The sequence below is a fragment of the Ailuropoda melanoleuca genome, chromosome 2 (genome assembly GCF_002007445.2).
Source record: "Ailuropoda melanoleuca isolate Jingjing chromosome 2, ASM200744v2, whole genome shotgun sequence".
NCBI lineage: Eukaryota > Metazoa > Chordata > Mammalia > Carnivora > Ursidae > Ailuropoda > Ailuropoda melanoleuca.
In genome coordinates, this window is record NC_048219.1 from 140,587,233 (window position 1) to 140,611,399 (window position 24,167).

At 47.6% G+C, this 24,167-nt stretch overlaps 2 protein-coding genes across 5 annotated transcripts in view; both read left to right on the forward strand.

The window, feature by feature from the left end:
* Positions 1-9,548, forward strand: part of METAP1D (methionyl aminopeptidase type 1D, mitochondrial) — an 85,969-nt gene extending 76,421 nt beyond the window's left edge. For all 3 annotated transcript variants that reach the window (XM_034654743.1, XM_034654742.1, XM_011235613.3), the window contains 4 exons: positions 6,686-6,783; positions 8,089-8,136; positions 9,057-9,135; positions 9,265-9,548. In XM_034654743.1, the coding sequence (XP_034510634.1) occupies positions 6,686-6,783; positions 8,089-8,136; positions 9,057-9,135; positions 9,265-9,343 (304 nt within the window). In that variant the 3' untranslated portion in view covers positions 9,344-9,548. The remainder of the gene's footprint in view (positions 1-6,685; positions 6,784-8,088; positions 8,137-9,056; positions 9,136-9,264) is intronic.
* Positions 9,549-13,593: 4,045 nt separating this feature from the next.
* Positions 13,594-17,243, forward strand: DLX1 (distal-less homeobox 1). Of its 2 annotated transcripts, none has more exons than XM_034654744.1 (4): positions 13,594-13,790; positions 14,546-14,919; positions 15,599-15,798; positions 16,961-17,243. In XM_034654744.1, exons 2-4 carry the CDS (start codon positions 14,607-14,609, stop codon positions 17,213-17,215), a joined length of 768 nt encoding a protein of 255 aa, XP_034510635.1. In that variant the 5' UTR covers positions 13,594-13,790; positions 14,546-14,606; the 3' UTR covers positions 17,216-17,243. The 2 variants fall into 2 exon arrangements, with proteins under 2 accessions (XP_034510635.1, XP_034510636.1); XM_034654745.1 differs by having other exon boundaries at positions 13,659-13,786.
* The last annotated feature ends 6,924 nt before the right edge of the window (positions 17,244-24,167 follow it).

Genomic DNA, 24,167 nt, shown 5'->3' on the forward strand with positions numbered 1-24,167 from the left:
CTTAGAGGAGCGGCAAGCAATATTTATATGACTGCTTTAGTTTTAGCTTGACATATTGGTCTGTAGTGTTCCTTTACTCAAAATCACACCAAACATGGAAGAAAGTACCTAAGAAGGGGGTAAGCATCCCAACTCTTGGATAATGAAACAGGAGAAAAGCTAAATTTTATAAAGGAATGAAGTGAAACATATTCCTGTGATACAAAGATTAAAAAAAAAAATTGCCTCAAGCAAGCCTTACCTTTCAAATTAGTGGATTAGGAAACAGGCCGAAAGGGTGAGCTTATGTCCTTTTCTTGTCTGGTTCATTTTTTCCTGTAAACCGTTGTTTATTTTCCAAACAGTATTCTGTGCTTGCTTTTTGAGTGTATGTGTATTTTCTGAATTCAAGACTTTTCCCCGTGATCTGTTACCTACTTTTAGGTCTTTATTTTTTATTTATTTATTTTTACCCCCATAACTGTTTTGAAGTAGACACGCAGAATATGTGTTTTCATTCAAAAGTAACACATTTTGTTAAAGATGATCACATCAGTACCTTTTAAAGTACTGTTCTCATTAATATGAACCGTTGAATACTTCCCGTTTGTCTGAAGGATGGAAGGCTTAGTCACCTTGAAAAGATGCTGCCTTTTTTCTTCGTAAGCCCTCAAATACTTTAAGAAAAAAGGCAGTAAAATATCAGTTAAATGTATTTATGGCTTTAAAAATATTGTAACAATGTCTGAATCAAACTTTAGTAAAATCTCTTTGGGTTATATCTGAGAAGCTTTTATTGAAGACTTTGAACAAAATTGTGTTTTTGACAGTTTTAAATTATAGGCTAACTAGCCTGGGAAAAAAGGATAGTGTCTCTCTGTTCTTTCATAGGAAATGTTGAATCAGACCCCTACTGGGAAAAGAAATTTAATGCATATCTCACTATCTTACTGTCCATGAATATAATAGAAATGAATTCAAAATGCAGTTTTATTTTTGCAAATGGGATGAGTCAGTAGATATATCTCATATTTTTGAACACCTAGGGTTCAACAAATTTACTGGTGGTGCTCTTGCATTTTAACAAAATTTATTCTTCAGTAGAAGGGGGCAGAGAACACTAGATTCTTATTCAAGCATTCTATCGAGCTCTGCATTCATGGCTGTGTCTAAAGGGCATGTCAGCCTTTGATTCTCTCTGAGAGGTAATTATCCTTTTCCTGTCACGGAACAACAAATGATAGCTAACTACAGAGGCACATTTGCAGTAGTCACATTCATCAACTGCAGGAAAAAAAAATTCAATTTAATTGTGCAACACAGCTGCACATGGGCTTTTGAGCATTTCTGTTGTTCTCCCTGTCTTGCTATTCCTCCCTCCAGATCTATTTTTTAAACTTTTTTTCTGGTTATTTTTTCCCCTTTTTGTCTCTTCTTCCATTTTTACTCTCTGTACTTTCTTGTTAAAGTAATTTTCCTTTGTGGCTCTCATTCTTTTTTCCCCATTGAAGGCTATGAATGTAGAAAATTATCACAATTACTCATATAATTGAGCCTCTTTGTAGCAAGTGCAACTCCAGTAGCCTTTCTCCATCATGAAAATGGTTTCATTATAGGGTTTTTCATATTCTCTGACACCATCTACACAGAGGAACAGGCGTGCAGATGAGATGTGCTAGGAACAGGCTAGATCAGTAAGGTCACAGTAGGAATAATTAGCTCTGCTATGGAAAGAGCATCTAGGCCTTTTACTGCTACATAAATGTACTGTCCGTGGCTTTTAGTCACAAAAAAACTTACTAACAAATGGAGCTCCCGCCTACTACTTTGAAAAAAAGATTTGTATCAACACTACAATTTTCCATCATTAAGACTAATAACACAGAGCCTAGTATACATCAAGGGGAATAAAAAGAAAAATCTCACATTCAAGTGGCGGCTGGGTGCTGACCTTTGTTCCCTTTTTTTGTGTACGACTTAACTCTTTACAAAAAAGAGCCACACGCCACACCAACATGCAGGTGAACTCCAGCTAGTACTAGCAAAGCATAGCGTTCAGTCGGAAAATCTGATAAATCTCCATGCAGGATAATGCATTTCATTACATATTCACTACATTAATTCTAGCTACGTAAAAAAAAAAGAAGAAGAAGAAGAGTAGAATTGAAAGTGACATTGGATTTTAGCTATCTGGACACAAAGGTCGGTCTTCGGTCTTCGAAGAGTATGAATTTGCATGTACAAGCTCCTTTCAAAACCGGATCAGTCCCAACAGCTACACTTACAAAACTATGTGAAAAATAAGAGACAATGAAGTTTTTACTTGTAGCCTGATACATTTCATTATTTAGATGGTTTCTGTCTGCCACAGGGACTAACCAGTGTTAAGGCGGTATTTCCGGACCTCTATTATTTTGCCTTTTCTTATTCAGGCAAAATCTCAAGGGAGTAAATAAACAAACAAGCTCCACCTTTAAGCCAAAAGTACTTGGAATCATTACAGACTGAAGGTTTACAAACATCTTTCAACTCAGTCTCATTTATTTTAAGATATTCACCATCTTTTGCATAGCCTCCCTCTACTGATACACCATGAAAAGAACATTCAAGCTTCTTTTATTAGTAGTATGTTACCAAAAACCTAGTGATCTTTATAGGAAATTTTGAAATTCTCTGAAGCCCGTAAGGGTAGGAGGGTATCTCTGAAGAAGTATTGGCTACAATAGTTTAATGAAAAGAGTTCTCTGTGTGCCCTTTTGCTTCATGAGGGATGGCTAGTGATCTTTAGATTACACTGTTATTATGCTCGCTGTACCTCCATTTGCTTTAAATTATTTCTAAAGCTGTATATTCAAATTATCTCTAGATGATATGATCTGTACACATGAGAATATTGTGAATGTGTAGATTCATGCATCCCAAATATGTGACAGTTCAATCAAAAATAATTTAAACTTATAGTTGTAAATGTCATGATGAAAGTATCAATAAATGGTTTTTAATGTTTAATTCATAAGTATATGTTTTGATATTAATTTAGAAGAATATAAAGCAGATTTTTAAAAATAATCTCTTTCTATTAGATTATGCACATTTAAACAATAAGTGGCTCAGGCAAAATAAGTCATTTTAATGTCATCTGTGATGGATTTTTCTTGACAGCTACTGTAAATTACAATTACACTGCTTCTCTCTGCACATGAAAGTAAGCACTGCAATAAATTATCTTTTATTTCAATCCATCATGTCTGCTTTTCGGAAACAGAAAACCTCAAATAAAAGTTCAGCACTATTGTAAGAAAAATACAGTAATTTGTGATACAGCTTGAAACAAAAAAATGTACCACTCTTTTGGAAAACGGTTGTTGGCTTTAAAAATTTAACAAATTGTACTTAAACATTCCTCGTCATTAGAATGAATCCTTGGACTTGTGCATTCCTTCATTCAAAGATTACTGTTTAAAATAAAAATCTGGAAAGACTGAACTTGGAAAATCAGGGGCCATTTAATTAGAGATGGGACCGTTTGGAAATTAGTGCTGTTTATAGAATTCATATAAAAATGGTGATAAACTATTTCCATGTGCATTTTTATTTCTTGAGGAGAGTATGCACTTAAACATAGTACTCCTCTGCCCTCTTGGGGAATGTATCCTTAGTCACAAAATGTAGTTGAAATGTATTAAGAATTTTAATTTTTTCTACACAATACTTCAACCGAGGAAAACTACCTCAGGAAAGGTAATTATAAATGGAAGAAAACGGTCACAAGATGAAATTCCTGAAGGGAGGAACAGTAACTGAAACAGGAACTGTACTAATAGTATGATTCCAGAGTAAGTTCAGAAACTACATTTGTACACCTTCTTCTTTCTCTCCCCTCTTCTCCCTCCCCAAATAGTCCCTGTGACTTCAAATTATAAGTGCACTCAGGCTCATGGCTAAGTGTTGTACTGTCTGAGAGGATTTTTAGTTAGAGAAAATCAGAACAGAACGGCTAATACCAGGAGAATTTTTTTTGGTGGGTTTCAGCAGAAAGAAGACAGATCTCCTGAGTGGGAATGTCCAGGGCAAGAAGACCCTCGTGCTCAGAAGGGGTCCCGGCCCTGTGATGGCTGGTGCTGGGGAGCGACCTCAGCATTTCCTGGGCAGCCCTGCCCACCCAGCTGTTTCCATCTCCCTCGCCACACCAGTTAAAAGAAGCACACATGCCCCACCTTCCCATGCCACAGACAGGGTTACCACCACTTGCTTCCATGTTCGAGTGGAATTGGCTACTACAGGTCACTCGGATTGTCTCTTACAAAGTTAGATTTAAACCCTAGAATCAGGGCAAAACCCTAGAATCAGGGCAAATAATCTTGTGCTTCCCGTATATTCCAAAATAGTAGAAGGGGCATGATTTTAAATAGTAATTAAGAACATTAGTGAGATTTGATCCCATTTAGTCCCAGCAAGTATGCATTAAAAAGCTCACTACAAATCCAAAAGGGAAATACCCTGAGATGCAGACAGAAATATATACTTAGCTCCTGGGAATCAAGCATTGAGATGGGTGCTCAGCCAAGGACCTGAGCAAATTTGTCCTGTGCTTTTCCTCCTTCTACCCGGCTGTGAAATCCTGACCTTTGCATTCATGACACATACATTCTATGATACTCCTGTAACCATAAGTTCCAGCAGGACCCAGGCAGTAAATTGTTGTAGGAGAATGCACTCAAATATCTTTAGCCACCTTGTAATTGCACAGCCTCTTTTATGAAGAGGAATGAGAGGTGTGATGGTGGAGGGACCCCGAGTGTTTTTTTAGAGTGGGCTTTCTTCCTCTCCTCTCATCAGAAATTAAAATGAAGATTGCCATTGTAACACACATTTAAGATGTAGCCGTGATGCCTGCCAATCAGTTAGATCCTAGGGTGGTTTTTTTTTTTTTTTCTTTTAAGGAAAGAAAATAGGAGAACAGTTTATATTGAATGTTCTTAGGAATCATTGAGGTTTGTTGGGACTGAAGTCACATAATTTACAGGTTTAGGTAGAACCCACTCTTGTAAAAAAAAAAAATTCTAGATCATTATCATCTTATCTAATCATCTCTCTTCCACCCTCCATCCACTCTCTATTCTCAGTTTTTACTCAGAAATTGTGTGGTGCAAAGAGAAACACCTTGAAAAAGTTTTTATACCTCCTGCCCCAACTGCAAAGACACACAGAGATAACTGTAACTATAAAGTACAACTTTAAAAGAGAAAAATATTGACTTGTTATTCCTGTCATCGACACATGCATAGCTTACCTATTTCTGCGCTATCAGTTACATGAAAATTAAATCTGAATGAGAGGCTGTCCACCTGCTATTTATAGTGACATCCTGGTCTAAGGGAAGGTATCTTGCAGGCCTGGAGAGGAAAGTTAAACATATTCAGAGATAAGTGTATTGACATGAATGGTCATAGAAATGCTGCCTTTGAGTTCATGTCAACTAAACCTACGGTCTGTTGGAAACTCTAGTTTGGGATCTAAGAACTTTGACTTTGATAAGAATTTAAATAGTAGTCCTGTAAATCCTGATCCATTGTTGTGGTTAGGGTTAGGGCACTATTCCCCTCATCCACATGAAAATATAAATTGTTCATGGTTTGTATGTTCTTTCTGGTGCCCCTAGAAATGAGTATGTTCACCTTATTTCAAAAATAACTTCTTAACTTTGTAGGTGAAGATTTTAGGGTTGGATTCTATATGCCAGACTTCATTTATATGGAATACATGGAACCCAGTACATTTGCATGTAGAAAGAACTAATGAAGTATTAAGAATTAGGAATCACAATACTAGCTTCCCTTAAGCATCATGGTGATTAAAAAGCATTCTGTGTGAATTTTTTTTTTAAAGATTTTATTTATTTATTCGACAGAGATAGAGACAGCCAGTGAGAGAGGGAACAGAAGGAGGGGGAGTGGGAGAGGAAGAAGCAGGCTCATAGCGGAAGAGCCTGATGTGGGGCTCGATCCCATAACGCCGGGATCACGCCCTGAGCCGAAGGCAGACGCTCAACCGCTGTGCCACCCAGGCGCCCCGGTGTGTGAATTTTGTTAATGACATATGTCTTGAGTGGAAATCCTGAATGATCGCAAAGTTTTGGAGTATTTCAAGAATATTGACAACATGATTTGACCTTTTGTATGGGTGTGTCTGCTTCTAAAATGTGTAATGTTTGGAAATAGGCCAGAATAAGGGAACTATAAAAGTAGGAGGTCACATTTCTAGCATTTTTATTTCTCTGTTCATTTACCAAATCAGTAGTAATTTGCATGGTTTTTTTTTTGTGCAACTTTATACAAACCAGGCAAGTTTTTGTGAACTGCATTCTGTGCACCTGTATCTTGGTGATGCATACAGGTCGGTATATGTGTGCATGCGCACTCATTGTTGTCTAAAAGTGGCCTTGTCTGAATGCTGTATTAAGGTAAATGAAGCAAACTACTGTGTTAGATACATACCTTTTTTCTTCATTTATCCAAAGGGAGTTGTTGCATGCAATGGTAAAAAATTTAATTATTCCAGAATAATGAAAACGTTAATGTTATCATCTGACTCTAAATATAACTGATTTTTTCTCTTTCAGAGACTATTTTAAAGTGACTTTATCTAAGTGTCCATTAAAAACTTACCTAATTTAATTAAGTATTTTGTTTGGTCACTTTTAAAGCCATATAACTCATCAGAACGGTTTGCACGTCTGTCCACATTTTGTGGGACATGGGATAGGATCTTACTTTCATGGACATCCAGAAATTTGGCATCATGGTAAGGAGATTGATTTGCGAGCTATTTATTGAATGTACTCAGAATAAGGCAGTTTTGGTCCTGATGTTCCTCTGACTTTGAATTCATATGATCATCCTTTTGTGTGTATGCATGTGTGTGTATGTGGGGGTGGGGGGTTACTTAATTGTAACCAGCACATTACCATGTTACTGGATTAGAGCCCAGCAGTTTCAATCTCAGAATAGGGTTTATTTCGCTTTTTGTCTTCCCCTGAAGGGTGATGGCTTGAAGGCACAAGGGATATTTGTCTAGAAAAAGTTACTGAAAACAAAATGCCACTGCATCAATGTCCCAGCAGCATGCACATATAACTGTTTTGTTTTTGTTTTTCTACCCCCTTCTCTAACTGCTGACTGTTGTGGTTAAACTTCATTACATCCTACACAGCGTTGACAGCTCATGTATTTAGCAGCATGTACTCTTTAGTGATTTCTAGATTGTACCCACCCTTGTATTCCTTCCCCAGGACCTCCTGCTTTTTACTGCCTGGGTGTGCACCCTACAATGAGAAGGCGAGGGTGGGCCAGAAGCAGTGGTTAGGGTAGGAGGCGGTTCTATAGAGTGCCCCCAATGGGGCCTGCACACCTGGACAGGGACTGAAGGAAAGTTGTACCTTGACCTGTGTGCTTGGGGTGAGAGCAGTCCCTAGAGGAAATACTGCCAAGAACCCATTCCCTGGAAGATCCCCAGGAACCCAGCATGTCAGAATTCCTTTTGCACCAAAGAGCCCCACCTGAAGCAGCTCAGAAGAGGTCTAGGCAGGAGTGCAGAGTATGTCAGGTGTGTGCCCCACCCTGCACCAACACTAGGAATTATTTCAAGTCACCACTGTCCTAGCCTCCTGCTTTAACCTGCACCCCAAGGGGCTGTCTTCCTTTTGAATCAGTTCCCCAAGATGTCTTTCTCTTTGGGGTGGCAGGCAGGGCCTACAAACCAGTGAAGCCAGGAGACCTGGAAGCAAGTGGCCAGGGGACTGTGGAGGTTGTCTAAAACATGCAACAGGTGTCTAAAACACCCCAGCTGCCTCTGCTGGGCCTTGGTGCACGCTTCTCAGGGGCCTTGACCCCAAGCAAAGAAAATGCAAAGGCTAAAGCTCAGAACCCCTGTGTTTAACCCCTTGGTGATAGCCACTACCAGGATTCTAGAAATCTCCATCCTTCCTTCTACCCTAAAAGAAAAAAATAAAATGACCAAGTTTTTTTTGAGCAATCCTGCCCCTCTAATTCTGTTTCTCTCTTTCTTTCCATTTCTCACTCCCCCCACCCCATATGTTTTGTTTTGCAGCAAATGACAGCAATCTACTCATGGAGGAAGGAATGGCGTTCACCATAGGTCAGTGCCCAAGCTCGCATTCAGAGAGCCATGGCTCCCTGGATGGAGACAGCAGTGCTGGCCTAGGCCAGGCAGTCCCGTGAAGGAATAATAAAGCCAATCAGCGTAATGAAATAATTCAGATGCATAGCAAATCTGATTAAATAATATCCTCGAGCCCCATCTTCCTAAATCAGATACTTACCGACACATTTAGGAGACGGCAGTCATCCAGCCTCTAATTCTGTTACCAGCATAATGTGGTATTTGGGGTTTTTTTTGTTTTGGTTTGGTTTTGGGTTTTTTGTTTTGGTTTTTTTTGTTTGTTTGTTTTTTTCAGTAACACCCAGTAACTAGAAGTGATCATGTCCCTTGCTCCCTGTCAGCAAGTGATATGTACGGTCTGGCGGCCCATTCCTGGCTGATCATGTGATTGGTTTCGCCCCCAAATTCCAATCATCTAAGACCCTAAAGGCATCATATTTCTGACTGTGGTACTTAATGGAGAAGTAATTAGAGTGAAATAAGAAAATTGTTATTTGCTGATTAATGAACATTTTAAGTATGTTTTAAAAATTCAAATATTTTTAAAAACTGACTGGTATTTATAAGAGGGACTGGTGTTTGGGTGGTTATTATCCACGGGGTCCTAATTAAGGCTTGATTAAAATGCCCTTTTTTTCTCAAAAAAATTACGAACTAGGCAACTTCATACATTTTTTAATGCGGTAGTGTTTCCTCTTCCTACTGTTTAGTTTGTAGTATACTATGTAAGCAACATCAATTATCAGCCCTTGTGAGATGACAACAGGAACCGGAGGGGGAAGCTCTTGGGGGGAGGGGAGGAGAACCTTCTTATTCTCTTTTTTTCATAATCAGCTGAAACAATATTTGACAGGAATCTGATTAGATCACTGCAGTAAATATTTTCCGTTTTACAGAGCCAATCATAACTGAGGGATCCCCGGAATTTAAAGTCCTGGAAGATGCCTGGACTATGGTCTCCCTGGACAATCAAAGGTGTTTGCTTTCTGTGCCATTGCTTTTAAACGATATGGGAAGGGAAGGTTGGTCAGACGGCTCTCCGCGCGCTGCTGCTCCCCGCCCCGCCGGCGCTCTCGCGCGTTCTCACCGCCGCGTGTGTTTCAGGTCCGCCCAGTTCGAGCACACAGTTCTCATCACGTCGAGGGGCGTGCAGATCCTGACCAAACTGCCCCACGAGGCCTGAGGAGCCGCCCGAAGGTCGCAGAGGCCAGGCGCTTTTTATCCTGAATTGCTGAAATCCAGCTGGAGAACTTTTAGAAGACACAGGCGAAAGGGAGGTCACGCAGTAACCAACCTAGCTTCTAGTCTTGGAAAAACCCGGTGGGGATTGGGGGCAGTTGGGAACTCAGATCTCAAGCCATGCCTTGGCCGCGGCTTCGGAGAGACGGGGGGCGGGGGGGGTAATTGGGGGGGACGCCCTCGTTTGGAAGAAGAGGGATTTCTAGAGATGCATTGTTTTCTCTTTCCCTTGTCTTGACCGCCCGAGTAAAAAGCTTTCCCCTCCTAAGCCCATTGTGTCTGTGGTCCTTGTGTCTCTGACAGTTACTAGAGGGAGAAGGTAGGTGGTTAATTTTTGAGTCTCTGAACTTTTCACATGGGCGCGTGAGGGAAAGAACGAGCCTAGATGTTAGCTGGGAATTTTTTAAAAGTCTCTTCTTTCCCCCTTGTGGATCTCACATTGGCAGTAGCCCTTCCAGTTCTTTCCCCCTCATAGCTGCTTTGTGATGAAAAGATTAGCCCACAAATGGTGGGGTTGGTTACAGATATTTCCTTGCCCCTGAACCCTGGGTCTGGCCTCTACAGTGCTTTAGCAGTCCACAAACATGACTTTCCCCGGCCCCTGTGACTCCTCCTCACATCCCTCATCCTGCCCCAAGCAGCCATCCCTGAGGTTACTTTTGAAGGATCCTCTCACCCCTCCATCACTCACACACACACACACACACACACACACACACACACAGTCTATTGCACTAGAAATTAGAACATTGCCCCCCCCGTCCAGGTGTGAACAGTGTCCAGCTCATCTGTCTAGCTCCTAAGCCGACCTGTCCCCATATTGGTCCCCTCTGGACTGTGCTCTCCTGCTGGAGACCCAGAGGATTCTAGCAGGGAGAGATATGGAAACTTTTGAGGGCAAGAGCCAAGTTAGCTGGGATTGAAGCTGGCAAGCCTGCAGCTTCACCTGCTTCAGAAGCAGAAAATCCAATCACCCACATTCCGCATTTCCCAAAGACCCATTTCTGATCGGAATACCCTCCCTTCCTCAGCACTCACTACCTCCCCCTGAGCACCTGTTCAGACCTGGGCTCAGGTGAAGAGGTATTGGGCGTCTAGTAGGCCACATAGAGAATAGACCCCCTCTGATCATGGTTTTAGAAACAAGTTCACTGAGGGTGTCCGGGCAGCCAGGGGTTGTGCTAACTTTTGTTTATACTGAAGCGGGTTTTACAAAGTTGCTGCCCACTAAATATAGCTTGGGCTGGAGAGCACCAGGGAAATGCAAGCACCTGTAGTTGCCATGACAGGTGGTCTCTGTGATCAGGACCCAAGAGGCAGTTGTCTTTGTGACACAGACTGGTGGGAGAAGAGATGGGAAACAGGCCAATAAGCACACTTGGAAAAGTGGCTAGTTCAAGGTTTTCCCTGGACTTGGATTCTCTTGAGCATCCTCCAACCCTTCCAGCTCACTTTCTCCGTGCCCAGGGATGGAGAATTTGGACAGAGGCGATTCCAATTCAAGTGGATCTGATAGCTGGAAAAGGCGAGGGACGGGTTGAAGATTTACAAGGACCATAGAAAAACTTTTCAGGGTGTTTGAGATATTGGCCAAGCAAAGGCCTAGAGACTGAGACTGGCTGTTCCTGAACAATCCGATTCTCTAGGAAGGAACCTGGCCCAGATGGCTTGGAAGACGTTTGCCAGATAATGATTTTGCTTCTCTCCTACAGCAATCAGAATGCAACGGTTAGCCGCTTATCTTATCTACGGATCAGTTTACTCCAAGTTCCCCAAGAATAATTTCATTAGGACCACAGGGTTTTACCAACCACTGGGATAACATGCTGTTTGTGCAGCAATTATTCTGAGGTGGAAGTATTTATGGGACAGGTTTATAATCCTATTTATTAAAGTAACTAGTTTGAGCCTCGTTTAAACATTATACACACATATATGTATATACACCAGCACCAGCCAGTATCAGCAGCTCCGTAGGAAACAAACTTGATTCAGAACGAACTCCGTTCAACATGCTTTGAAGTTGAAGTTAGCAGATTTTAAAATACCTTGTGCACCACCACCACCACCTTTCAGCTGAACTGGCCCCAAACCGCACCCGGGGCCGCCGAGATTTCAGGCCACGCGTGGCTACGGCTAACACCACCAGACTCGGGTCCTGCGCTGTCTCCCACGGGTTTTACTCGGAATCCGGGACTCCCAGGATAAATGCGAGAGTTTTGTTTCCTGTCAGAGTTGGGACAGGCAAAGATCTAAGCAAACCAACGTTTCAGAACAGGTGTCGTCTTAGCAGTGGGGGTGGGGAGGGGTGGGGTGCGGTGGGTGGGAGGGATTCGCTCCGAGCTCACAGAGTGGAGATAAGATCGCTCACTGCGAAGCTACTCAAGGCCGGGTGTCTCAGCACCCGAGAACCCCGGCTCAGCCGCCCCTCCCCGACCTGCTTCTCTAGGGCTAAGAAATAATTCCCGAGTGTAGACACTCCCTCACCCACATATAATTCATTTCTAAAATAAACAAGGCTCTGAAACCGTTTCCTGAGGGGGCGCGTGCGAGCCCTTTGTTTCACGGAGCTAGACCGGTCCCCTGCGCTGGAAAGGCTTGGATTCCCCCTTCCAGATGTGGACAGAAAGCCCCGTAGACGGTCTCGAGCCGTGGCCGCCTCTCTCCCCTTCCCCCACCTTACAGTTCTCTGGAATAAACTGGCCCATGGGCCGCCCAGCCGTCGGGTTTCCTCACGTATAGCCCTGAGCGCCAGAAGTCAACAGCCACTTCCCTCGGTCCCAACCCCGACCCGGCGCCAGCCGCGGCGATCACTTACGTGGGCAGGGCCCGCTAGAGGTGCGCGCAAGAGACCAGGGACCCGGGCGGCATCCGTGCTGCTGTGCAGGGCGCACTGCACCGCACTCCACACCCCCAAACGGGAGCTAGGAAGGAGCAATTAAAACCACAAGTGCAACACGGAAATCAAGAGGAGTCGAGCGGCTCCAGGAGTAGTCTGGTGGCGGAGTCATTAGCTGGTTGTTGCTACAAAACATCACCCTGTGATTCGATGATTAAGGGGGAAAAAAAATCTTTTTACACGTTGGCAAACCAGTTATTGGTTTGAAAGATTTTTTTGTTTTGTTTTTGTTTTTGCTCCAGCCACGCTGCCTGAAATATTGCTACCCCCAATATCATGCCCTTAAACCAAAGGAGAGGAATTCCGTGGGCAGCAGCTGCGGCTACAGAAGTTAAAAAAGAGTGAAGCCCCTTCCACTAATATCTGTAACGACAGCACCGATGTAATTTGTGTTGAATGTTCATTTTTATTGGTGTTCCCTCTGCCAAAATGTGCTTGATTACAGAGGTTTGTCCTGTGATCATTGCGCACTCCAGACAGCGGAAGGTGCATCGCCCAAGGTTCAGCTCAGGCCAGATCAAATCCCGGGCTGTTTAACGCTGAAAGGCTGCATGTTGCTATTAGTGTTAAATATATGGCTAATTATGCGTATGAAAATTAAACATCAGTGTTATGCTAATGGGGCGCCTTCAGCTGCGGATCCAAGCACTTGAGACTACCATTTAATCAAATGAATCAGTAACTAATACATCTGCACGTGTGAACTTTCACAAGATCATTTCCCCGTTCCCGTCACACCGCTAAATTATGAAAGAAATAATTATCAACACTTTCTAATTACCTAACAAAGTAATTTGGGATTCACCGTGGGGCTGGCGGGATGGGGAACCAACAGCCCCTCGCAGACAGCGTGGTGCGCGCCACGCCTCATGGGGGTGGCTGTGTGGTGGCGGCAGCGGGGGGCTTTTGTGCGCTTTTCTGTACCTAGGGCCCCAGAAGATAGAAGGTGCCGTGGCAGCTTTTGCCAGCCCTGCCCCCAGGCCCAGTGGCGCTCGCTTTGACCACTGGAGATGAGGAGGATCCGGGGCGACAATGAGAGACATGTCTGTAACCAGATCTGCGTGCCTACCACTGGCCTGGTTTTGCGGCGGGTTTCGGTGGTCCGCAGGACTCCTAAACCCCGGGTACTCTTGCCAGACCCCAGGAGGCCGGAAAATGACCACCTGGTATCTGAGGCTCAAGCCGAACTGAGCCCGCCGGCTCTTCGGCCACTCTGCGCCGCGCCCTTGGGGGGAGTGAGTCCAGGGCATTCGGCGCAGAGGGAGTGGAGGGGAGGGGGAGGCGGAGGAAGGTTGGGAGGGAAAGAGGGGGTGTGTGTTGGGGGAGGGGGCGGTGCGGCCGCCTTTCCTGGGAGGAGAAGCGCGGGTTCCTGGCTCTCCGCGCTCTCTGCTTTGATCAGACCGGTGCAGCCTCAAGCTGGAGTGGCCAGCTGGGCCTGGAGCAATGCGAGCGGGCCCCAGGGAGCGGCGGCGGCGGCGCGGCGGCCGAGTGAGTGAGTTTGTCCGGAGGGCCCCAAACCCGACCCCAGGGATGTGGCAGAGCGGACCCAGGCCAGGGAGGCGCCGCCAACGAGAGCGCTGCGCTAAGCGCACGACTCTCGAGAAGACAGCGCTCTGTTGGCCGCCTCCGGTGCCCCCCACCCCATCCCAGTGCCCGACTTCGCGCTCCGAGGCCGCGGCCGGGCTCCAGAGCCGCCCTCGCTGAGCGCTGGACCGTGTGACGGCGGGCGGCTAGGAGAAGCGGTGCCCCTGTCCCGGTGTTGGGGGCGGGTGGAGGGTGGGGACAGTAGTGGGGGGAGGGCGGCTGCGCCGAACCGCTGGTGGGTTTCTGAGAAGTAAGGCGCGCCGGGGAGGCGGGAGGCTGAAGAGCCACGGGCCGCTGAGGTCCCGGAGCGGGCGCTGCAGCCCATTGTGCGCTCCACACGGCGCGCTCTGTTGCAGAGGAGCCCCGGCCGGGAGGTGTGGACGCGTTTCTCCCGAGGCCGGGCCACCTCTCCCGCTCTAGTCCAGCGGAGCCGGAGCGCCTCGGACCAATCCCCGGTGATTATGCAAGACAGCGGACCAATCAGCTCCGCCAGCTCATGAATATTTATGACCTTGGCTGAGTCAAAGCTTTGAAGCGAGTTTGGGGAGCTCGGCAGCATCATGCTTAGACTTTTCAAAGAGACAAACTCCATTTTCTTATGAATGGAAAGTGAAAACCCCTGTTCCGCTTAAATTGGGTTCCTTCCTGTCCTGAGAAACACAGAGACCCCCAAAAGGGAAGCAGAGGAGAGAGCGAGACCCACACCCAGACCCCGCGAGAAGAGATGACCATGACCACCATGCCAGAAAGTCTCAACAGCCCCGTGTCGGGCAAGGCGGTGTTTATGGAGTTTGGGCCACCCAACCAGCAAATGTCTCCTTCTCCCATGTCCCACGGGCACTACTCCATGCACTGTTTACACTCGGCGGGCCATTCGCAGCCCGACGGCGCCTACAGCTCGGCCTCGTCTTTCTCCCGACCGCTGGGCTACCCCTACGTCAACTCGGTCAGCAGCCACGCGTCCAGCCCCTACATCAGTTCGGTGCAGTCCTACCCGGGCAGCGCCAGCCTCGCCCAGAGCCGCCTGGAGGACCCAGGTACGTGCGCTCGCCACGGAGAGGGAGAGGAAAGGGTACGAAGGGAGAGAGGGACTGAAGGAGGGAGGAAGGGAGGGTGGAAGGGGGGAGGAAGAGAGAGAGAGAGAGGAGGGAGAGGGGGAGAGAGAGGTGGGGGTGGGGAGGGCGCCGGAGTAATGGAGGTTTCGGGTATCAATCTATGTATGGATCCTTGTCATAGCAAAGAAAAAATTTTTTAAAAAATTCCACCCAACTCACAACTATCCAGCAAAGAATAAATCCGAGAGCGTCCCCTGGCACTGTCTGGGCCTCTGGGCGGCTCTGTGCGCCGAGCACACAATGCCCCTTTGGAAAACAGAAACCCACATGTGCACGTATTAGTCTCAGTAATTATTTATTGCGTAGCGCTATAAACAATGTATGCAATTAAGGGTAATTAAACCTCAACTACCGCCTGCAAAAATAGCAAACTTTCTCTGCAAAGGCAGGAACTGCACGCCTGGGAACTGCCCCAGTCCGCCTGCAGCGGCCCGGGTTCGGCCCTCGGACTTTACGGGACACTTCCCTGGCTTTCGGAATTTCTTGAGCGTTCTCTCTCGGCCCAGCCTCTGCCACCCCTCGATTGCCACTCGCTCTCGGCTCCCCGCACTAAAGGCTGTCCCTGCATTAACAGCAGCCCCCGCTTCTGCTGTCCCTCCAGGGGCTGACTCCGAGAAGAGCACGGTGGTGGAAGGCGGTGAAGTGCGCTTCAATGGCAAGGGGAAAAAGATCCGCAAACCCAGGACGATTTATTCCAGTTTGCAGTTGCAGGCTTTGAACCGGAGGTTCCAGCAAACTCAGTACCTAGCTCTGCCCGAGAGGGCGGAGCTCGCGGCCTCCTTGGGACTCACGCAGACGCAGGTACCTTGCCGCTGCCCCTCTGCCAAGCGGCCTTCCCGCGGCCGGCCTGCGCCCGGAGCTTCATTTCTCGCTCTCTGGGCCTCAGGGTCGGAGTGCGTGCGTGCGTGCGTGCGTGTGTGTGTGTGTGTGTGTGTGTGTGTGTGTCCCACCCCTGTCTCTCCCTGCGTCTCTCCTTCCTCCCCAGTTCTCTCTGCCCTGGCTCTGTCGCTGCACTCTGTACTCCGCGCTGCCTGCCGCCCGGCCCTCACTCCTTGGACAATCTGATTAGGGCGCGGAAGGATTTCCCTAGACGTTTTGTTTGGGGACTCTGAGGTCACACGTGCCCGAACAACTGGAACAATAGACGCTGGGCTTAATCCCTTCTTTGCCTTTAAAGTGTGTGGCTAATCACTCAGGGCCTGGGCCGGAGCCTCTGTCTCCCTCCTCCTCCTTCTCACCGGGTTGGGGTAAGGGGAAATCCTTTCCTCTGCCTTCTCACCTCCCAAGTCCCAGACCCTGGAGGAGGAACGGGACCTTCCTTCCCGGATTGCTCTAAGACTCTGGGGATCCCATGGGCTTTCTGATCACGACTGGCGCAGGTTTCCAACGTCTGGGCCGGGATTTGGAGCAGAGCTGGGGAGAGCAAACAGACACTAAGGAAAGGTTGATGTAAGTCCAAATGAAAAGTTTAACAAAATCTTTTGGCGTCCTCACTCAGCCCCCAACTTACTCAAGGGCAGAAAGGATGGAGCAAAGAGAAACAGGTGGCATTGCAAATAAATTTCCTCCACTCCTTTCCTCCACTCGATTCTTTTATTGATGTTCATATTGGACTTGAAGACTCGATGGTGTGCAGGCGCTGCTTCTTCCCCCAGACGATTGCCAGGGTCGGGCTGAGGCCCTGACAAGCGAAGGCCTGGATCCCCCCTAACTCCTCACCACCACGCCCCCTTGGCTTTCTGAGAGCTGCCCCTGCGGGCAAACAGCGGCTGGCAGCCTGGCCTCCGAGGCCTTGGTTCTTATAATTGGCGGTGGGGCTCTGCTCCTCCAGCAGGGAGCTGCCCAGTAGCGCAGGGCGGCGAAGGGGATCCTTTCTCCACTGTCCCACGGCCCCCTTAACTCCCCGACAACCAGGGTAGGCACAATGGACCTAGCCGAGTCACATTATTGTCCGCTCTTGCAGGTCAAGATCTGGTTCCAGAACAAGCGTTCCAAGTTCAAGAAACTGATGAAGCAGGGCGGGGCGGCTCTGGAGGGTAGCGCGCTGGCCAACGGCCGGGCGCTGTCTGCCGGCTCCCCGCCAGTGCCGCCTGGCTGGAACCCCAGCTCCTCATCTGGGAAGGGCTCGGGCGGCAGCGCGGGTTCCTACATCCCCAGCTACACGTCGTGGTACCCCTCGGCGCACCAAGAAGCTATGCAGCAACCCCAACTCATGTGAGGTTGCCCGCCCTCACCCTCCCGCCTCCTTCCCGTCTCCCCTGGCCCGGGCCCCTCCCGCCTCCCGGTCCATCCACCCCGTCCGCAAGCCCTGGGCCTACAGAAGGCCCCAGGGGCAAAGAAGAAGGAACAGCGAAGGCAGGACGCCCGCCACCTCCTCAGAGTCCCGCGCGGTCTGGACTGGCGACTTCGCGGCGCCCACGCCCTCGCCCTCGCCCCGGCCTAGGCCGCGCGGTGACAGCAGACAGCGGCCTCCGAACGCAGGCACAACCTCCCGAGACAGCCAGAGCAGCAAGAGGAGCCAGCTGGACCCGACTCGCCGACCCTCAGCTGTGTGGGACTATCAGGAAGAAAGAAAGAAAGAAAAAAACCCACAAAACAACAACAACAACAACAAAACAATGTAGAAAAAGCAAAAGCTTTTTTTTTCTGTTCTGTTTGTCTCTTGTCTCCTTTCGCTCTGTATCTGTGCGCTGACGAAGTCGAGGTCCTCGTCTGTCCGCTGTCCTCATTCTGCGGCCTCTGCAAAAAGTCACCAGGTCGGAAGAGGCTCGGTCCGCCGGGCCGCCCAGTTCCGCATGCTGGGACGTTTTGTCCTTTCTGACCTTCTCCTGGGCCTGCCTAACCATCTGTGTAGCTCGGTCGGGAATTGGGGGCAATTGGAGGGAGGGGGTTTTATTTATTGAGAAATGGACTTCGCCTGATGGTGAATGTTGGCCAGTTCGCAGTTCTGTGGAGCGCAAGGAGCGCATGGTCCCAAAGTACCGATTACTTCAAACACACCCGGAAAAACGAATAAGGAGGACCTGGTGATTTTTAACTTAATACAGTAACTTTTGTACTTGGCTGGTATGGAGAGGTTGGAACCTAATGCTTTGCATTTTTACATGTTCCGTACTATTTTTAAAAGAAAAAAAAGAGAAATGAAGCCAACACAATTTTCTCATCTCTGGAAAAACCCTTGGTCGCTTTGCCTGGACAAGAAGAAAAATCCTAATTCCCTGCTTGGGGAGCGCCAGAGGACGGATGGGCAGTGAAGAGAAAACAGGCAGGCATAAACGAGTGCCCTAAAGCCAGTGAGCTTTAAAGTAAGACAAAAGCAGCATTAATCCCCAGAGGCTCGACCACAGAATAACTCCAGGCAGCATCCTGGACGCCCAGTCTCCAGTGCAGGATCTTATCGCTGTACATATTATTATTGTTGTTAATTATTATTGTTATTATTATTGTTCCGTAAACATGTTGCACAAGCTTAGCTTTTTTCCGTTCTGTTGTGTGTGGCTGTAAAACCTGATGCTTTGTGAAATGAGAATTTTGACATTTTACTTGTGAAATTTGGAAAATGTGATCAATTGAAATCAAACTGTGTTTTGTGTTCTCTATGTCAAAGTTTAGTTTTATATTGAGAATGTTAACTTATTGCTTTGTATCTTGGGAAAAAAGAACTTTGTAAATAAGTTATAAAGTTTCTTTGAGACAGTAAAATTATGGTTTCGAGAAAGAACTGCTGTCTGGTGTGCTGTGTGAAGGGGTGCTGTGGGCTGGGCCTGGCCTCCACCTCTGGGGACAGATAGCAGAGGTAGCGACTCCCGGCTCCAGACATAACCAGAATAACGGGCGAGGCCCTCCCGAGCCGCTGGGCCCGTTCATCTTGATCTGCTTCTGACCCCCAAGGGGTCTGATCCCTACCTGGGTTAGAAGGGTGGGCCGCGACTGTCTGGCAAGTGTCCTTGGAAGGGGGGGGGATCAGGAACAGGTGCTGCGTGACAGAGCCGGGTCTCAGGAACCAAAGGGACTGTGAAAGCTGGCTGAGAGGAGATGAAAGCTGAGCTCAAAGGCAGAGGGCATGGGAGACGTGAGCGCCACCCCACAGCCCGTGACCTCGCCGGAAGCCTAGAGGACTGAAAGCAGAGACGCTGGGCTTTGCCCCCTCGCCACCGCCGAGATCTGGCCTTCCGGCTTTCGCTTGCCCGCAGGGCGCTCGATCCCGACGCGGAAAAGACGCTGCCAGACACCGGAAAGGGGCCGGAAGGACTCGGCTGTCAGGCTACACCCAGTCAATCAGTGAGCTCCGGGGGACACTCCCAAGGCGCCACCTGGGCCCCTCCACAGTCACTCCCACCCGTCGGGCCCGTCCACAACGAGAAGCCCCTTCCCTCCTAATGATCCCCAGCTTCTCTCCGCGCCTCAGATGGAAATGCCAAGGGAGGCGCAGGAGGGCTCGCTGACTCCTTGGAACCCACGAGCTGGCCGAGTCAAGACCCCCCACCCTAGCCCGACGGCCCTGAGGCCAGGTCGGTAAGGGGGCACCTCCAGTGGAACGCTCTGATGAATTCTCTCCAGGAGAAAGTGGACTGCGAGCAACTAGAACCAGCCTGGCTCCCTCCACCCGGTGCCGGGCGTCTCACCCCAACCTCAACCCCAGACCCCAGACCGCACAGCCGAGCGGAGGAAGCTCAGGGAAGCTGCGGGCCCGGACCGACTGCTTTGAGCGATTCCCGCTTCCCTCTCATTCGCCTTGCAACACTGCTTCCTGCGGACTGGCCTCCGCCTTTGGGGGGCCCTTTGCAGAGCGCGGTGGGGAGCAAAGCGGGGAAGGCAGTGATCTGTGTTGTGACAAGCACCCATTTTTCAATTGGTGCTGGTGAAAGAGCAGATGCTCCAGGCTCTTCTGACGCCCTTTGGGAAGGGGAGGGGAAGTGGTGGAGGGGCGGTGATGGAGGGAGCTGGGGAAAGAGTGGGGGATGGAGCCGGGGACCTCGAGGCCCCTTCAGGGCCTGGGATTGGGACTTTTCCTCTCCCGCAGGTCTCCAGAACCCGGAAGGCAAATGGGGGAGATCAAATCTCGGAGGCGGGAGCGGACGGATCTCAAAGTTGAGCGGGAACAGGATTTCCCAGGCTGGATTCCGCCGCCGGGGTAGGAACCTTCCCGGATTTGGTTTTTCAGGAGTTGTGACTTTGCAAGAGGGGAGGTTTTGGTGGGTTGCTTTCACACGTTCAACTCCGGTGCGGCAGCCAGGGCTCAGCGCCTGAAGCCACAGTCAAAATCTGTTTGGTCAATCGGATTTTAATATTTTGAGGTATTAGCTTATACTAATTTAATAATCTCTTGCTAACAGTTCAAATAGAGAAATTATTAGTTTTAGCTCAACGAAGGCGGTCTTTAGTTAGGCTCTATTATAATTATAAGCGGTTGCACTTTTAAAAAATGTTAATCTCAATATAGGCCTAATTAATGCTGCCTTGTTACTGACAAGTAGTTCATCAAATATCTGATTCAAAGATTTTCATAATGAGTATATTAATTAAACTATGAATAATCTAAAGGTGGTTATATTTAAACAATACCTCATTATAATGATTAAATACTGATTTCGAATATTATGTCTTAACAATTGTCACTTAGAAAACACAACCTTTCCTTATGTATGAGTCTGTAATGGCAAAATGCAATTTTGGGATTTTTTTCCCCTTGTTCAAAAAATGTGAACCTCATTTTAAAACACTTCTGAAATAGGTTACACACAGCTTAATGATTATCAAAATGACTCTTTTCTGCAAAAAAAGACCCCAAAGTGCGCGTACAGCTGCAAACCCAAGAGGGTCAGCATCATTTCACTGTATTCTCTTCTTGATTACAAGCCGGGCCCATCAAACACAACATAATTACAGTAATTTCAGGTTTATTTATTCTAATGCAGTTTCCCCATCTCTCTGGTAATTATGAGCAATTTTTTCGCCCAGGGAATCTTTTTGCATTAACAAAAGAGATAACGCACTGAAAGCCAAATTTGCTGTGCATTGAGAAAAGGGGGGAAAAAAATCAAATAGGTGCGAGCTGCCATCTCTGCAATTCTCCGGTACCGGAGCCGGCAAATTGCTTGCAGGTGTATGGAGCAAGCTTGTCAATGGCCAGGCCTCCAAATTAGCAAATGCACAGCATCGAAGTAGTGAAGACAGACTTAGCAAAATTGCCAAACAACAGATACCTCTTTAATATCTTCTCTTATACACACTAGCTCTAAAAGGGCAGGGGTGGGGGGTGTAGGGGCACAACCAACAATCCCCAGCCCCCTTCTCACTGGTCTTGGCTTTCATTAGCCTGGGACTGAGTGGTCCTGCAAGTAGTAGTCTAGTTGTGCAAGAATCCAGTTTCTAAATCTAGGCAATATTTTAAAAATATGAAATTGGAAACGTGTTTATAGTTCACAGCTTTCCTTCACTGATTATTAGGTTTTATTTTTATTTCTTTCTTTTTGGGATCTGAACCTGGGCTGGGTCAGATGGCTCTTCAGCCTTCCCTATTCTGCTTTTAAGAGAATTTTAAGAGCTACAAAAAGTTTAAAAATTCCTCTATCTATATGAACAGAAATATGAATTTATTCTTAGAATTATTTGGTGGAGAAATTAACTAAATCTCTCCTCTTGAAGAAATTGTCCATTTCTGTCACCTATGGAAAGGTAGGTCTGGGTACTGGATATAGAACCTGAGATACTCGATCCCAAGAAAAATTGAGAGGAAAGAAGCAACCCAGGTCCCCGGTTGTACTCTTTTTTAATCCAGTTATCTATCTCTTTCATTCTTTATCTTTTAAAAACTGATTTCAGAATTATCTGGGTTTTGTCGAGCCACCATCTGGGGTAAACATCCTGAAATCACAGGCTGAAACAAACTTTTCTGCTCCTCATCCCACACAAGCCATAGGCACCTCCATCAAATGCAGTACGGAGGGTAAGGGTCTCTCCCTCCCATGACTCAAAGAAACCCTCCTTCGGTCCCCAGCTCCACAGCAGACCCCAACTCCAGTGTAGACAGGCAAACGGCTCTAAAGGGTGCCTTCCCCAGGCTCAAGAAACCTGTCACCCACACCCACTCCTTTGCTACTCCCGCCCTCATCCCCCAACCTTCAGGGATTAACACTTCCTGAAACATCAAGTGTTTTTATAAAAAGGAAAAAAAATAATCCTGACATCGCTGACAAGAAGTTTTGATGGAAGAATTAGCTGGTGCATACATAATCACTCCCCCACCCTCCTACTCCCGGAGCGGGAGCCGCCGCGGCGGGCGCAGCGCAGCCTTCCAACCCTCTGAAAAATGAAACCAGTTTCCACCCTTACCTTCTTCAGTGTCAATTTCAGATAATCTGGACACAATCTTTGCTAGAGCAAATCAAAAGGGTCGAAGGCGGCATTTGGCTGGGAGAATGACAGGAAAGAAAAGGCAAAAAAGGGGGGAAAAAAGGAAAAAAAAAAGAAAAATAGGAAATACAAAACCGACCAAACCAGATCGAAACAAAACCAGAAAACCAAAAAGAATCCCCCAGCCCCATCCTCCTATCCTGAAAGTAAAGAGTGGAAAGAGGTCTCCAGGACCAGGCGCCTCCGAGCGCGGCAGGCTTTTAGCAGCGCTGCGCTTGCAGAATAGGACTGAAATTTTCGGCTATATAGCCTCTGTCTTTATAGCTGATGAAAAAAATTGCAGATTATTAGCATAAATGTTTACTCTTCATTACGCTGATGACATTGTGCACTCGAGATCTTGGTAATCTTTGGGAAAATTATGAGTAATTTTTAAAAATTTTAAAGCAGCAGCAGTTACCATGCAATTCAGGCTAATTCTGCGTAGGCTCCGAACGGATATAATTATCGAGGAGTCAAGATGTTATGCTAAAAACTATGCATTGATATTCCCATTTATTATGTACATACAACTTTGACAATGTTGATGCTTGAAATAGCAGGAAATTGTCTTGCGCAAAAATTACAGTCCATATTAGGACATCTGAAATTGCGAAGAATTATATAGTAATTGCAGGCTTTCAGATGGGAGAGCCAGAATGCTCAAACTAGTGCAAATGTGGATAAAATTACAGATCAGAGCAAAAATTAGGGAAAAAGGGGGTCTGGGATTTTTCAGGTTGGCTATAGGATTCCGGAAGTGTCTAATGCCACATGATTGCTGCAGCTTTAGGGGAGACATTCATGCCTCAAATAGCGCCTTGGCCAGGGTGGCTTTAATTGAATTTCTTGGGCTTTTTCTTTTAATAGGGGCAAATGAGAAAATTGGCCACCTAAGGCAAATTTTCACTGTTCTCCTCGTGAACATGTCGAGAAGAGAATCCCTTTCCCCGCGTGCCTGCTTTTCCCGGTTTGGATGCCACGGAAGCCCCGGGCCCCCACCTTAAATGCGGCAACTATTAATAAAGTGACTGAGCCGGACCTCCCGCACCCTCATCCCGACACTCCGTCCTTTCTTATTTCCATTTCTACCCCCCTTCCTTCGGCCCATTTCCCAGATTCTCGCAAACCCCCTTCACAGTGCAGCCCGTTTGGGCCCTGGAATTTGCAGGCCAGCGGGCGGGAGGCGGGGAGTGGGGTGCAGGAGCAGCCGTCGGATTGAGAAGTTGATGTGAATACGAGCCTGCTGTTTGAAGGGTTTGGGATGAGGAGGGAAGAAGCTGAAGGTTGTCAGGGCCCACCCCGCGGTCCCCTAGGCCATTCTTTGGTCTCCAACGTCCCGAGATAGCGCCCCCCAGAAACACTCACTCCCCACTTGGGCGGCACTTCTCTCGAGCGCTGAGACACCCTGCGACTTTAAGAAGCTGAGGCCAGGGCCGCGGAGGGATGGGGCGGGGCGGGGGCTGCCCCGGAGGAGGGGGCAAAGCGGCGGCTACGGGCGGGAGAATCCACCCTGTGTGCGGCCACCTCTCGGAGCATCCTAGACTCGGTCGAGTTCCAGGGCCAGAAATCCCCATTGTTCCGTGAGCGACGATTTCATTTCTAGGGTGTCTGAGATTCCTGCACCACCAAAAGGAGGGCAGGAACGGGAGTGTGGGAAGCCCGCCATGTTTGCTCCGTACGGGCCAAGTCAGCCCTCCGGGATGACCCCGCACTCTCCAACTCCAGTCCTTCCCTCCCTCTCGCCTCTTCTCCGTCCCCTAAGTTCTAATTCT

Coding starts and splice junctions, on each gene's coding strand:
- DLX1 (XM_034654744.1), top strand. CDS start 14,607: ATGACCATGACCACCATGCCAGAAAGTCTCAACAGCCCCGTGTCGGGC. Junction 14,920..15,598: donor GAGCCGCCTGGAGGACCCAG/GTACGTGCGCTC, acceptor CTGTCCCTCCAG/GGGCTGACTCCGAGAAGAGC. Junction 15,799..16,960: donor TGGGACTCACGCAGACGCAG/GTACCTTGCCGC, acceptor CCGCTCTTGCAG/GTCAAGATCTGGTTCCAGAA.